The sequence below is a fragment of the Pan troglodytes genome, chromosome 2 (genome assembly GCF_028858775.2).
Source record: "Pan troglodytes isolate AG18354 chromosome 2, NHGRI_mPanTro3-v2.0_pri, whole genome shotgun sequence".
In the NCBI taxonomy this organism is placed as follows: domain Eukaryota; kingdom Metazoa; phylum Chordata; class Mammalia; order Primates; family Hominidae; genus Pan; species Pan troglodytes.
Window position 1 is genome coordinate 20348014 of NC_086015.1, and position 11864 is coordinate 20359877.

The 11864-nt window shown below is 45.6% G+C and overlaps 2 protein-coding genes across 5 annotated transcripts in view; one reads left to right on the forward strand and one right to left on the reverse strand.

The window, feature by feature from the left end:
- Nucleotides 1–5024, forward strand: part of OXNAD1 (oxidoreductase NAD binding domain containing 1) — an 87278-nt gene extending 82254 nt beyond the window's left edge. The window contains exon 10 of one of the 2 annotated variants that reach the window (XM_054681551.2): nt 2109–2126. The gene's annotated coding sequence lies outside the window, so the exon portion shown is untranslated. Of the gene's footprint in view, nt 1–2108 lie in introns of both variants that reach the window. The other variant, XM_063805514.1, reaches the window with a different exon arrangement.
- The window catches only part of RFTN1 (raftlin, lipid raft linker 1), a 200507-nt gene that overhangs the window by 31275 nt on the left and 157368 nt on the right, over nt 1–11864 (reverse strand). For all 3 annotated transcript variants that reach the window (XR_010155125.1, XM_516313.7, XM_009444986.4), the window contains exon 7: nt 10853–10968. Coding sequence is in view for 2 of the 3 variants with exons in the window: in XM_516313.7 (XP_516313.3) it covers nt 10853–10968 (116 nt within the window). In the remaining variant the exon portion in view is untranslated. The remainder of the gene's footprint in view (nt 1–10852; nt 10969–11864) is intronic.

Here is an 11864-nt window from a genome sequence, read left to right on the forward strand (position 1 = left end):
TTCTATTTCCCTGGGCTTCTGTTGGCCTTTCCCCCATTCTGGCCCTTTCTCCAGGGCCAATTGTCCCAATGTACAGCTCTCTGATGAAAATCCCACTATGGCTCCCTTCAACCCATTGCAAAAATCCAGGCCCTTGCCTCAACCACACGGTCTTCCCCAGACTTTTCACATGCAAACATACTGTCAAGGACACCCTACAGGGCAACCCTGGAGAGACGTCCATGCATGTTATATCCATTTTCTAGGGGGGCTATAACAAATGACCACAAAATTGGTGGATTACAACAATAGAAATTTCTCACAGTTCTGGAAGCCAGAAGTTCAAAATCAGTATCACTGGGTCAAAAATCAAGGTTATAACAGGCCCATGCTCCTTTTGGAGGCTAGGGGGAGAATCCGCTCATTGTTTTTTTCCGGCACTAGTGGCTGCTGGCATTTCTTGTCTTGTGGCCTCACTACTCCAATCTTCAAAGCATTTTCAACTCTCTACTCTGCCTTCACCTCTATGTGTATAAAATCTCCCTCTGCCTCTCTGTTACACAGATGCATACCCACATCTGTGTGCACACTCACCTCTGTGTGTACACCACCTCCTCTCTGGAAGGAGCTTTCTCTGTGAAAGGGGAACTAGGGAATTGAGGGTCAGAGGAGAGAGGAGGATTCAGTCTTTACTATATACACATTTGCACTGTAAGCATTTTGTTTAAAATTATTATAAAACCTCCAATAACTTTTATCTCGATTTGCAATGTAATATTCCTCAATGGAATTTTTTTACACATGCTCTTAGGTCAGGTTCCCTAGAAGCAGACCCTAAAACAAGTATTCATGTGCAAGTAACTTATTAAGGATGTGCTGCCAGTGAGGGAGCGGGAGAAGTCGTACAACAGAGTAGAAGCAGCCCAGGAAGGACACAATTTTAAGAACATCCTGTGACCAGCGGCTTAGTCTGATCCTGTGGGGAGCTCTGAGGGGTGAGTTATGCTCAGAGTTGTCCCCATCTGAGGCCAGGGAGCAGGGCTTTCATACACCCACACTCCTGTCATTGACGAGGACCACCTCGGGGCACTTGTGGCTCTTGTTGCTTAAAGCAGGGCAGGCTCCTGGAGCTCAGGAGCAGGGCTTTGCTAAGAGGCACAAGTGCTGCCTGTTTGAGGTGAAAGCATGATGGTAAAAAGGGAGCCGAGGCATCTAGATCACTGACATTATCCATAATCAGAGGCATCTAGGAGATCACCCACATTATCTATTATTGAAGGCATCTAGGAGATCATCCACATTATCCAATATGTGTTCTAATCATAAAAAAAAAAATTAATAGTTGTGCCTTCTCTTCCAGCTGGCCTCTGCTCCTGTCACTTCCCACAGCAGGAAGCCCCCACACTCAATTCCCTTAGCCCATCCAAGTCCTGGCTTGACTTGCCAATACCCAGCTGGAGCCCACTGTGTCCAGGAGGCCTTGTTCAGTCTCTGCCCTCTCCCAGGGCACTTCTGGTCAGCAGGGCACAATTAGCCTTGAATGCCTTCCCATTTCCTTTGTAGGATGTCTTCTTCCCGAGGCTCCTTGATGTGTGGGGCCTCAGCAAATGCCCCTTTGCATCCTTGTTCCTGGGCATCAAAAAGTAGTCACTCTCTTTGAGCCTATGGAGTTTCCCAGTTCCCTGAGAGTTCTGTTATGGAACCCCTAATCAGCATCTCAAATGGTTCTTTCTCATTTTTTATGTACTCTTTCATGGATTAAGTCCAGCCCACCTGCCCCATCGGGGAGCAGGAGGACTGGTTTTGGTCCAATAGCCCATCATCTCTGTGTCCTGCCACTGCCACAATCCACACACATTTCAGAACACCCGAGCAAGTGGCTGCTGCCAAGGAGGAGGCAGAGGGAAAATTCTGGCTAAAAGAGGGACAGACAGCCATCCCAGGCTCCACTATCCGAGGACAGGGTCAAAGCTTCAGATCAGAAGTCAGGACTCAATAATCAGATCATGGCCTTTTGGGGTCACTATTTCTAAATGTAATCTCTTCCCCATCATTATGGGAAGGGAAATGACTTACCTGGGCAACACAAACTGTATAAACTAAGCTTTTCTCTGTGACGTTCCTAACAGCAGAAGAGTACTAGCGGCCGTCTCCAGAGACAAGAAGAAAAAGAATTTCAGAGGCTCAGAGGAAAGTTCAATATGGCCCCATGGCAAGAAATACAGGCATGCTGGCTCCAGGTGGACTTGTCACCCTAAGATAAAAGTTGGAGGCAACTAAGGAAAACCACTGTGGCTGTAGAGATGGATGAGTGTGAATTTATAAGGACAGAAGGGGGTACCTGAGCCTCCAGGGATGGTGACAAAAGTAAGGCAAACCCAAAAGAGGAGGAATGTTGAGCCTGGAATGAGCTGAGGTGTGCAGGTGGCATGAGGTATACACACATGCACCTCAGCCTAGAATGAGATGAGATATGCGAACTACGTATGTGCACGTGTGCACACGTATACACATACGCCATTTAAAATCATGCTGAAAGCAAGAAGTTGCACAAGAAAAGAGTATGTTCAAGACAATAAAAATGGGATTATTCAACTCCTATTTTACTTGCTTTTCTACAAGGAGACAAATTTGGCTAAAGTCTAAGAGACTGTGAAGTTTTCTCCCCATTAATGGCATCACAGCATTTGTATCTGATTCATCAGGATTCTCCTGAGAAAGAGAATCAGTAGGCTATCTTGTATCTAGAAAGATTCATTTTGAGGAACTGGCTTACATGACTGTGGAGGATGTAAAATCCAAAGTTTGCAGGGTAGCCCAGCAGGCTGGATATTCCAGCAGGAGTCGATGTTGCAGTTTTGAGTCTGCAGGCTGAATTCCTTCCTCTTCCGGGATCTCAATCTTTTTTCTTAAGGTCTTCAACTGATTGAAGTCCACTCACATTATGAAGGGTAATGTGCTTTACTCTTCTACTGAGTGGAATGTTAATCACATCTAAAAATACTTGCATAGCAACATCTAGATTGGTGTTTGATCAAGTAACTGAATACTATAACCCAACAAAGCTGACATAAAATTAACCATCACAGGACAATTCTGCAACTTAATTTTCTCGTTTAACATTTCCTGTAATTCCTTCCATGTCAGCTTATACAGAATGACCTCATCTATAATAAGAATATATTATCCTTTGTTTAACCATTCCCCTACTGATGGACATGAACATTGTTACCTTTTTTGATATTACAAGTAATGCTGAGATAATATCCTTGTCTATGCCTTCTTGTGAACACATGCATTTGTTTCTTTAGAAGAGATGGACATGAAGTATGAAATTGCTGAGTCATGGATGGGAGTGGGCATTTCAAATTGTTAACAGATGTTAGCAGTTTGCCCTCTGAAGCAAACTTGAAAATTTTAAATGAGCTCAAGCTGACATGAATCACATTTTTTTTTTAAAGGAAAAGGCACTCATCCATACATACTATTCTGTAAACAGGTGTGTAACTGTCAAGGTGAGTGGCACACAAGAATTTGATAAAAGTCAAAGTACTGAAGGCGCTGCTAAAGTAGATCTGAGGCTATTCTGACTTCCTCGTTACTCACCTGTGCTATGATTTGCTTTGCAGTGGGAAAGGATGGAGATGCAGCCTGGGAGGGGTTTGGGTGTTGATTCCTGGGCCTTTCATGGGAGTGATTATTCACAGGAAAATCATCCCTATCACAGGAAAAAGGCAGAGAACTGCTGTCTTTGGCACTAAAGACTATGATCTCAGAACCAAAGTAATTATCTTGGAGAAACTGTGGCAATAAAAGAAAAAAGCCAGATGGTTTAAAAAGAACAAATATTGGCTCCCTTGTGAATTCTAGAAACCATAGAAATTGATGTTACTCCCTGGCAAATCCTAGAGTGGATTCTTAAAGAGATGGTTGGGAGCCTTTGAAAGCAAAAGCTTGAGCCCCAAAAACCTGCAGAACTTCATGAAGAACAAGTGAGACCTAATGTGTTATTACACAGGATTCACAGGATTATGAGACAGGGTTACAGGCCAGAGTAGGTTTCAGTTACAGAAAAGTGTCTCATCGAGCCTTTCATGTAAATACAATAGAGGAATGGAAGATGGAACAACAGGGCCACCTGAATCCACTGCAGAATGGTTTGGGTTAGTGTCAGGCACTGGTGGAGAGATTCCTGCAGCGCGCCAAGGACTGTGTCCTTGATCCCGTCTGTTTGCCATTGAGACCAGTCAGGAGCCTCCATACATATGAAGCCTTCAGGGAAGCCAAGGCTGGAAGATCCCCCAGAATGAAGGATGATATAACCACGATCAGAAATGTCTTGACAGGCAGGGGAAATGGGCAGAAGCGAATAGTATGAAATAAAATGGGGGTTAACTCAACAAAAGATTGAATACGCAGGCAGAGAGTGGAGAAGAGCTGACTCCAGAGCCTCATGACAAAGTCTGCGGGGTTGCAGAGGCTGTAATGATACCCTAAGCCATTCTACCTGAGGCTGTACTTGCAGAAATACAAGTCCACCCTGACAGAAGTCAAGTCCTCGCAGGTAGCAGCTGCTTTCTAGGATGCTCATGCCCTTCTGACCTCACCAACTGAGCACTTCAGGGGTAAGCTGTATATAAGTTAGACCCATTATCCTAATTACATGTCTTAATTTAAATGATTTAAAAGCATATAAACTGTAAGTGCAAAAACAAGTTGTTTCTCAAAAAACTAAGTTGAATTCCTTGAATAGACTCAGCAAAGAACAATCACTAAAAAGTAACAACTGGCTGAATTAGGGGTGTGTTGGGTGAGGGGACTAGAAAGACTAGAAAAAAAATCATGAAAACATGGATTCTGCAGTCAGATTCCATTGATATTTTAAAGAAACTGACACTGGGCATTGTAGCCAGCACACTTTGGGTGTGGTTTATGTGAGAAAGATGAGGCAGAACTCTACTTCAGCAGACACTCAACTCAAAAAGACTGGCAAATGGACATGTATTTACATACTTTACATTCAAATAAAATGTGTAAGATAGGAATCTCATTTTCTTTGGGTCTCTTTAATTGGCTTTTTCAATTAACCCACCAGCCACCATACCAATTGCATCAGCTGTAAGTGCTTTTTCTACTCTCTTCTGTTCCATTCTGGCACCAAATTTCACGATAAGCACTGATATTCTAGAACATATTCCAGGGAGAAGGATAAACATGGAAAAGGCTCTATGGCTCAGGTAGCACCTGGTGGTGTCTATAAGCTCTGATGGGCTGTCAGGCTCAAAGATAAACAGATTCAGAGGGAAGAAGAGGGTCTCTGTATCTTGCTCTTTACCTATTCATCTATGTAGTTTTTTCCTTTCCTTTCCAAGAATTACCCTTTCTGCTCACATACTAGACTGTAAACTCAAAGAAAGTAAACAAAATACCTGTTATAAATGCCCTATGGATAGACATTTATCTTACAAATGCCTTTAATTTTAGGCTGTAGGTTTCCAACCGAGCAAAATGCAATTATTTGTATTTGACTCTACAGGTTCCCTAGCCCAGCCTCCTCTGTGCTTTTAGCATAAAACGAAGGTAATGGGGGAAGGATCTGTCTCACTGATGATACCAGGTGACTGACACAGAAAGCAGTATGTAGTGAGGGCTTACTATGTGCCCGGTCCTACATTCACAACTTTTTAATATATTTTCTCTTTTAATTCTCATCAATTTTGAGAGGTTGTTACCAGTATCCCCATTTATACAACTGAAAATAGAAAAACAAAGCAGGGGTGGTTTACTTTTCACATAGTCTGTCACTCAGCTTGGAATCAGAGAGGCAGGATGCACACTCAGGCCAGACTCTGGAATCTCCGCTGTCTTGCCAACGTGCTGCACTGTCCGCACACTACATTTTCGTGAGTCCATGCACGTGAAGAGAGAGGGAAGCCAGCGAGACAGGGTGGAATTGGAATGGCACATCTACACAGAGCTGAGGGATCAGCACAGGAGGAGTAAAGAGGCAGGAAAGGGACAGACCAGTCCCCACTGTGAGACATGAGAAAGAGCTGGGCAGGGACGTTTTGTGGTCGGAGAGCTAGAGATTATAGGCCTGCCTGGGAGGACAGTGGTTACCAGAAAAGCAGAGTTAACCAGAAGCTAAAAGGGACCTGCTCAGGCCTTAAAAAGGAAAAATCTTTCCCAGAGGCCAAAAGGGTGGGGAAAAGAAGTAGCTGGGTCTCAAGGGTAGAAGACGTGAGAGCTGGAAAAATACCCCCGGCCTTAGAGAGGGGCAGGCAGGAGAGGGGCTGTCTGCAGGCCCAAGTCAGGGTCTGACGGAGCCTCTTCAAAGACCTGAGCTGCGGGGGAACCTGTCCCGGACTGGACATTGCTGGGCTGTGCTGGTTACAGAGCTGTCTACACTTAGTTCCCCTAAGACAGGGATTCTCAAGGTGGGGTTCCCACACCAGCAGCAGCAGCTCACTTGAAAATGTTTTAGAAATGAAAATTCTTGGGCCCCATCTCAGAGCCACCGTTAAAGACTAAATGTTTTCTACCCTCCCACAATGCGTATGTTGAGGCTCCAAGCCCTAGTTTGGCTGTATTTGGAGATGGGGCCTCTACAGAAGTAATTAAGGTTAAATGAAGTCATACGCATGGGACCCTGATTCAACAGGATTAGTGTCCTTATAAGAAGAGACACCAGAGTAGCCCCCTCCCACCTGTGCGTGCTCAGAGGCAAGGGCATATGAGGATACAGTGAGAAGGAAGCCATCTGCAAGCCAGGAAGAGAGCCCTCACCAGAAACCAAACCCTCCCAGAACCTTGATCTTGGACTTTTCAGCCTCCAGAACTGAGAGGAAAGAAATTTCTGTCGTTTAATCCGTCTAGTCTGGTATTTTGTTATGGCAGCCCAAGCAGACTAAGACATCCATTGAATAGGAAATAGGGGTAGAGCCTGGATAGCTGTGTTTTAAAAAGTTCTCCAGGTGATTCTGATACAAGCTCAATTTTGAGAAACACTAGTCTACCTTGGGCTGAACCAAAAAGCCTTCAACCCAATCAGCAAGCATTTACTGGAGTGCCTTGGAGAACAAAGATGAATATTCCCAGACCAAGAAACTCACAATGGAGGGAGGAAAGTGGACAAATAAATAACAATGATAGAGTACAACAGGAGCTGTGATAGGGTCATGCCCAGAGAGTTATGAGAACACAGAGGAGGGGTCTTTCACCCTGCAGGAGGTAACCTAAGAGCTGACTCCTGAAGGTTGTTTCCACCAGCTGCAAAGAGGAAGAGAAACCCATAAACCAAGGAGTACAGTCTTCCCACAAGATCTCTCCTCCATCTGCTTTCAGGAGATGTCAATCTCAGAGGCTGCGTTAGCCTGACTGCGTGGAGCAAAACTTGAGACAGCACTGGGCAGTAAGCCTGAAGGTACTGAGGATGCCCAAGTCACCTCCTTTGACACAGTTCTGTCCCCCAGGCATTGGCACTCCAGGCCTCTGATGGGAGCAGCAGCCTTGATGATCTCAGAAATGCCTTCAGGTCTTCCTTTCGTTGTCTTGGTGAATAGCATATGGCATCCTTCCACCAGCACCAATCTCCCTATCAAACAGTAGCCTGGCCAACCTTGGTTTTGTCTTCTGAATATACTTTCTCATTCTTGACAACGAAGCCAGGCCGAGAATTTTCACAATCTTTAAGCTCTGCTTCCCTTTTGATTACAAACTCCATTTTCAGTTTGTTTCTCTCTTCCTGCATTTTACTATCAACAGCCAAGAACAGCTACACTGCACCCTGAACACTTTGCTTAGAGATTTCTTCCACCAAATATCCTAGTTTGTCCCTCTTTGGTTCTGCCTTCCACAAAGCGCTAGGACACGAACACAATTTAGCCAAGTTCTTTGCCACTTTATAATAAGGATGGCCGTTCCTCCAGTTTCCAATACCTTGTTCCTCATTTCCACCTAAGACCTCATCAGAATGGCCTTTAGTGTCCATATTTCTATGAACATTCTGATCATGACTACTTAGATATTTCTGATGAGTCTGAGGCCCTCTCTACAGCTCTCCTCTTCTTCTGAGCTCTCAACAGAATCACCCTAACACTCCATTCACAGAAATCTAGGCTCTTTCTAGCCTGTATGTCCAAACTCTTCCAGCGTCTACCCATTACCCTGTTCCAAAGTCATTTCTACACTTTCAAGTACTTGTTATAGCAACAACCCCACTTCTTGGTACCAATTTCTGTCTCAGTCCATTCCTACTCCTATAACAATGTACCACAGGCAGGGTAATTTATAAATAATAGAAACTTATTCCTCACATTTCTGGAGGCTGGCAAGTCCAAGATCAGGCATCTTGACACTGACCAACAGGTTTAATGTCTGGCAAAGGCCCATTCCTCATAGATGGTGCCATGTAGGTGTCCTTGCATGATGAAAGGTGGAAGGCCAAAAAGGGGAGGCAGTGTCTGCAGCCTCTCTTCTAAGGGCATTCATCCTATCCATGAGGGTGGAGCCTTCACAGCCTCATCACTCCCGGGGTCCCACCTTTCAAATCCATCACCTTGTGGGGTACAGTTCCAACATGGGAGTGGCATCTATACCCACCCTGGTTCTTAAAATGGAGTGAGCCTCAGAATCTCCTGCAGGGCCTGCTAAAACGCAGACTGCCAGGCCCCACCCCTAGAGGGTTCAGCAGATCTGGAGTGGGGCCCAAGAATCTGCATTTCTAATAACTTCCCACATGATGCTGAGGCTACTGGTCCTGCAGTCACATTAATTTTTAAGAACCATTTTATAGATGATTTTGGATCACTGCCATCAAGTCATCCTTTTTGAGGAACCACAGAGCCCTCCCTTAACAGCCATTTTAATATACAGACAGCAGGAATTTCACACACATCCCCATGGCCTGCCAATCACTCGGCACAGGCACATGTTTTGGGTGCAGCCATGCATCGCTACTGTTACAGCCAAATGTTACAGAGCAAACTGAATGCCGGCTGCTCAGTCCTTCAGATCCTCAACTCTTGGCATTTCATATTTCACCACCACCTGGAGCCTTCACTCCACCACACGTGATGGGCCATGTGACCTGCCCAGCTTACAAGTTGAGGAAGGACAGGGTCCTGAGAGGTGACAGGACCTGCGCACACTCGCTTGGCATCTTGGACTGAGCCTTACTTCCTCTGCATCCCATTTCTAGTTAGGAGCATGGACCCTGGAGAGACCATGGGCACCAGGGTCACACAGGAGTAACTGGTGGAGCTGATCTCACACCAGGTTGTCACCTGGTTCCTGACTTCCCTCAGGACTTCTGGCCCCTACGCTAACCAGCCCCGGATGCTGTGACTTTCCAACTCCTGCTTCTGACGACTCCAGTTCCTTTGGGTACTCCATTGCTATCACACTTGCAAGCAGTTATTTCTCATCCCTGTTCAGACGCAGGTATGCCCCCCAACAGCCTTGCTTCCTCACTTCACGTGTGCTGGGAACCGCTGCAGCTTCAAAGCTGAGTAATAGTGTCCCGGGGGACATCCAACTCACCCCCCACCCCATCCCATCTCCACTTCAATAACCAGGCAAGGGACTGCCTCAAGGCTGCAGTTCTGGCAGGCACAAGGGTGTGGCAAGCACTGGCTGTCTAGAGGGTCCCAGTGCCCCACACTCCTCACAAAGGGTTGTATCCACCTCTGTCTTCCCTCGGCCTGGAGAGCCCTCTTTGGCAGAGGCCCTCCCAGCAATGCCAATCCTGTGTTCTTCCAAGGCATTCAGAAAGCAGTTCTCTATGTCCATGGCTGGGCACGGTGGCTCACGCTGTAATCCCAGCACTTCGACAGGCCAAGGCAGGCAGATCACTTGAGGTCAGGAGTTTGAGACCAGCCTGGCCAACGTGGTGAAACCCTGTCTTTACTAAAAATACAAAAATTAGCTGGGTGTGGTGGCGGGTGCCTGTAGTCCCAGCTACTCTGGAGGCTGAGGCAGGAGAATCGCTTGAACCCAGGAGGCAGAGGTTGCAGTGAGCCAAGATCGCGCCACTGCACTCCAGCCTGGGCGACAGAGCAAGATGCCATCTCAAAACAAACAAACAAAAAAACAACAAAAAAAACCCCAAGAATTCAGTTCTCTATGTCCAAATAGCTTCTCCCTTTATATCCCAGACACTGTGTGTACAAGAGACTAGGCTAAAAAGTCCATGCTTCCGCAGTTAGAGAAATGCCCTTCAGCTACCCACTAGTGAATCTTGGAAGTAAATTAGCTCCTCCAAAGTCCCAGCAGAACATGGTTTGAGGAATTCCCCTTCCCACAGCAATTTGGTGGCCTCATGAGTCAACATTTCTCAAAGACATTCTTCAGTATTTAATGTGTAATCTTGGACCAGGACCTAACCTCTCTGTGCCTCAGTTTCCTCATCTATATAATGGGCAATAACAGTATTTACTTAAAAGGCTTATTGTGCAGATTAAGTGAGCTCATGTGCATAACTCTAAGGATAGCTGGCAGAGGGAGCCACAGGGTCTGGCTCCAATATTGATGCTGCTCTGAGTATTACGGAGGCCACAAACTACATGGCCTCATTTATATCACTTAGAGTTGTCAGTTATATGCAAATTAATGAAAGACAACTCTCCTTCCACCAAATGGCCAGGCACATGCAATGTGCTTTTCTTGCAGAAAGGGAAGAGCGGGGCCCACCCCTACCTGGGGGTGGGAAAAGAGGGGAATGAAAAGACTAAGGGGATCCTTCTAGGACCTACCAGGTCAACTCCCTCTCAGAAGAAAGCCACAGCTGAGCAACAGCCCCACGGTCAGATCAAGCAGGCGGATAAAACAATTGCTGTCTAAACAAAAGAAGCGGGGCTGCCAACCCCACACTTACTTCCAGGACTGTCCATTGTTCAACCACAATAGCATCATAGCCCTGTATGGTTTTGCTATCTTCTGTGGAAACAGCTTCAAAGATGAATACTCCATCTGTCAAGCCATGTAAGGAATCTGTGGAAAAAGAAAAAGGCGGGGGTTGGGGGGGGTTTGTAAACCGTCTGTGGCAGAAGTCTTCTAAGCAGCAAACATTTCCACTGCATTCATTAATAATCCCAATCAGAACATCTTTTCAGCATGTTAATTAAAGAAGGCACACACAAGCCATAGAGTCTATCTAGCCCTATCAGAATGAATGAGGCTAATTTACCTCACAGTTTTGAATAATATCCTTGATTTTATGAGCCCAAATTTCATTGTTAGCAATCACCATTTGATTTCACACGTTTACCTTCCTTTTCATGCTCCAGCGTCAGGATGCACTGGGGAGAACTTATCCAGGGTAAAACACAGTCATTTAGAGACAGTTTTTAGAAGCAAACTATATTTAGGTGAGGGTTTTTTTTTTCTTTTTTCTTTTTTTTTTAAAGGGAAGAGATATAACACACCAGATCTGAGCTTGTCAGATGCGTTGATTTTTGGAAGTTCACATGATGTGGGCTGCAGTCCAGACAAGCTCTTGTCAAGAGGTGGAATGTGGGGGAGAGGGAATTTTCCCAAATAATTTACCACTGGAAATGTTTCCCTAGGTGCTGCTCTAGTCAATGTACCAGGTTCTGAGCTCTGCACAATTCGACAAGTATACATGAAATGTATAGCATGATCAAGAACTATCTTAGGCAATGAGGGTAAAAAGAAATATAGAACAGGCCAGGCGCGGTGGCTTACACCTGTAATCCTAGCACTTTGGGAGCCAAGGCAGGAGGATTCACTGAGCTCAGGAGTTCGAGACCAGCCTGGGCAACACAATGAAACTCTCTCTATACTAAAATACAAAAAATTAGCTGGGCGTGGCAGGGTGTGGCTGTAATCCCAGCTACTTGGGAGGCTGAGGCAGGAGAATCGCTTGA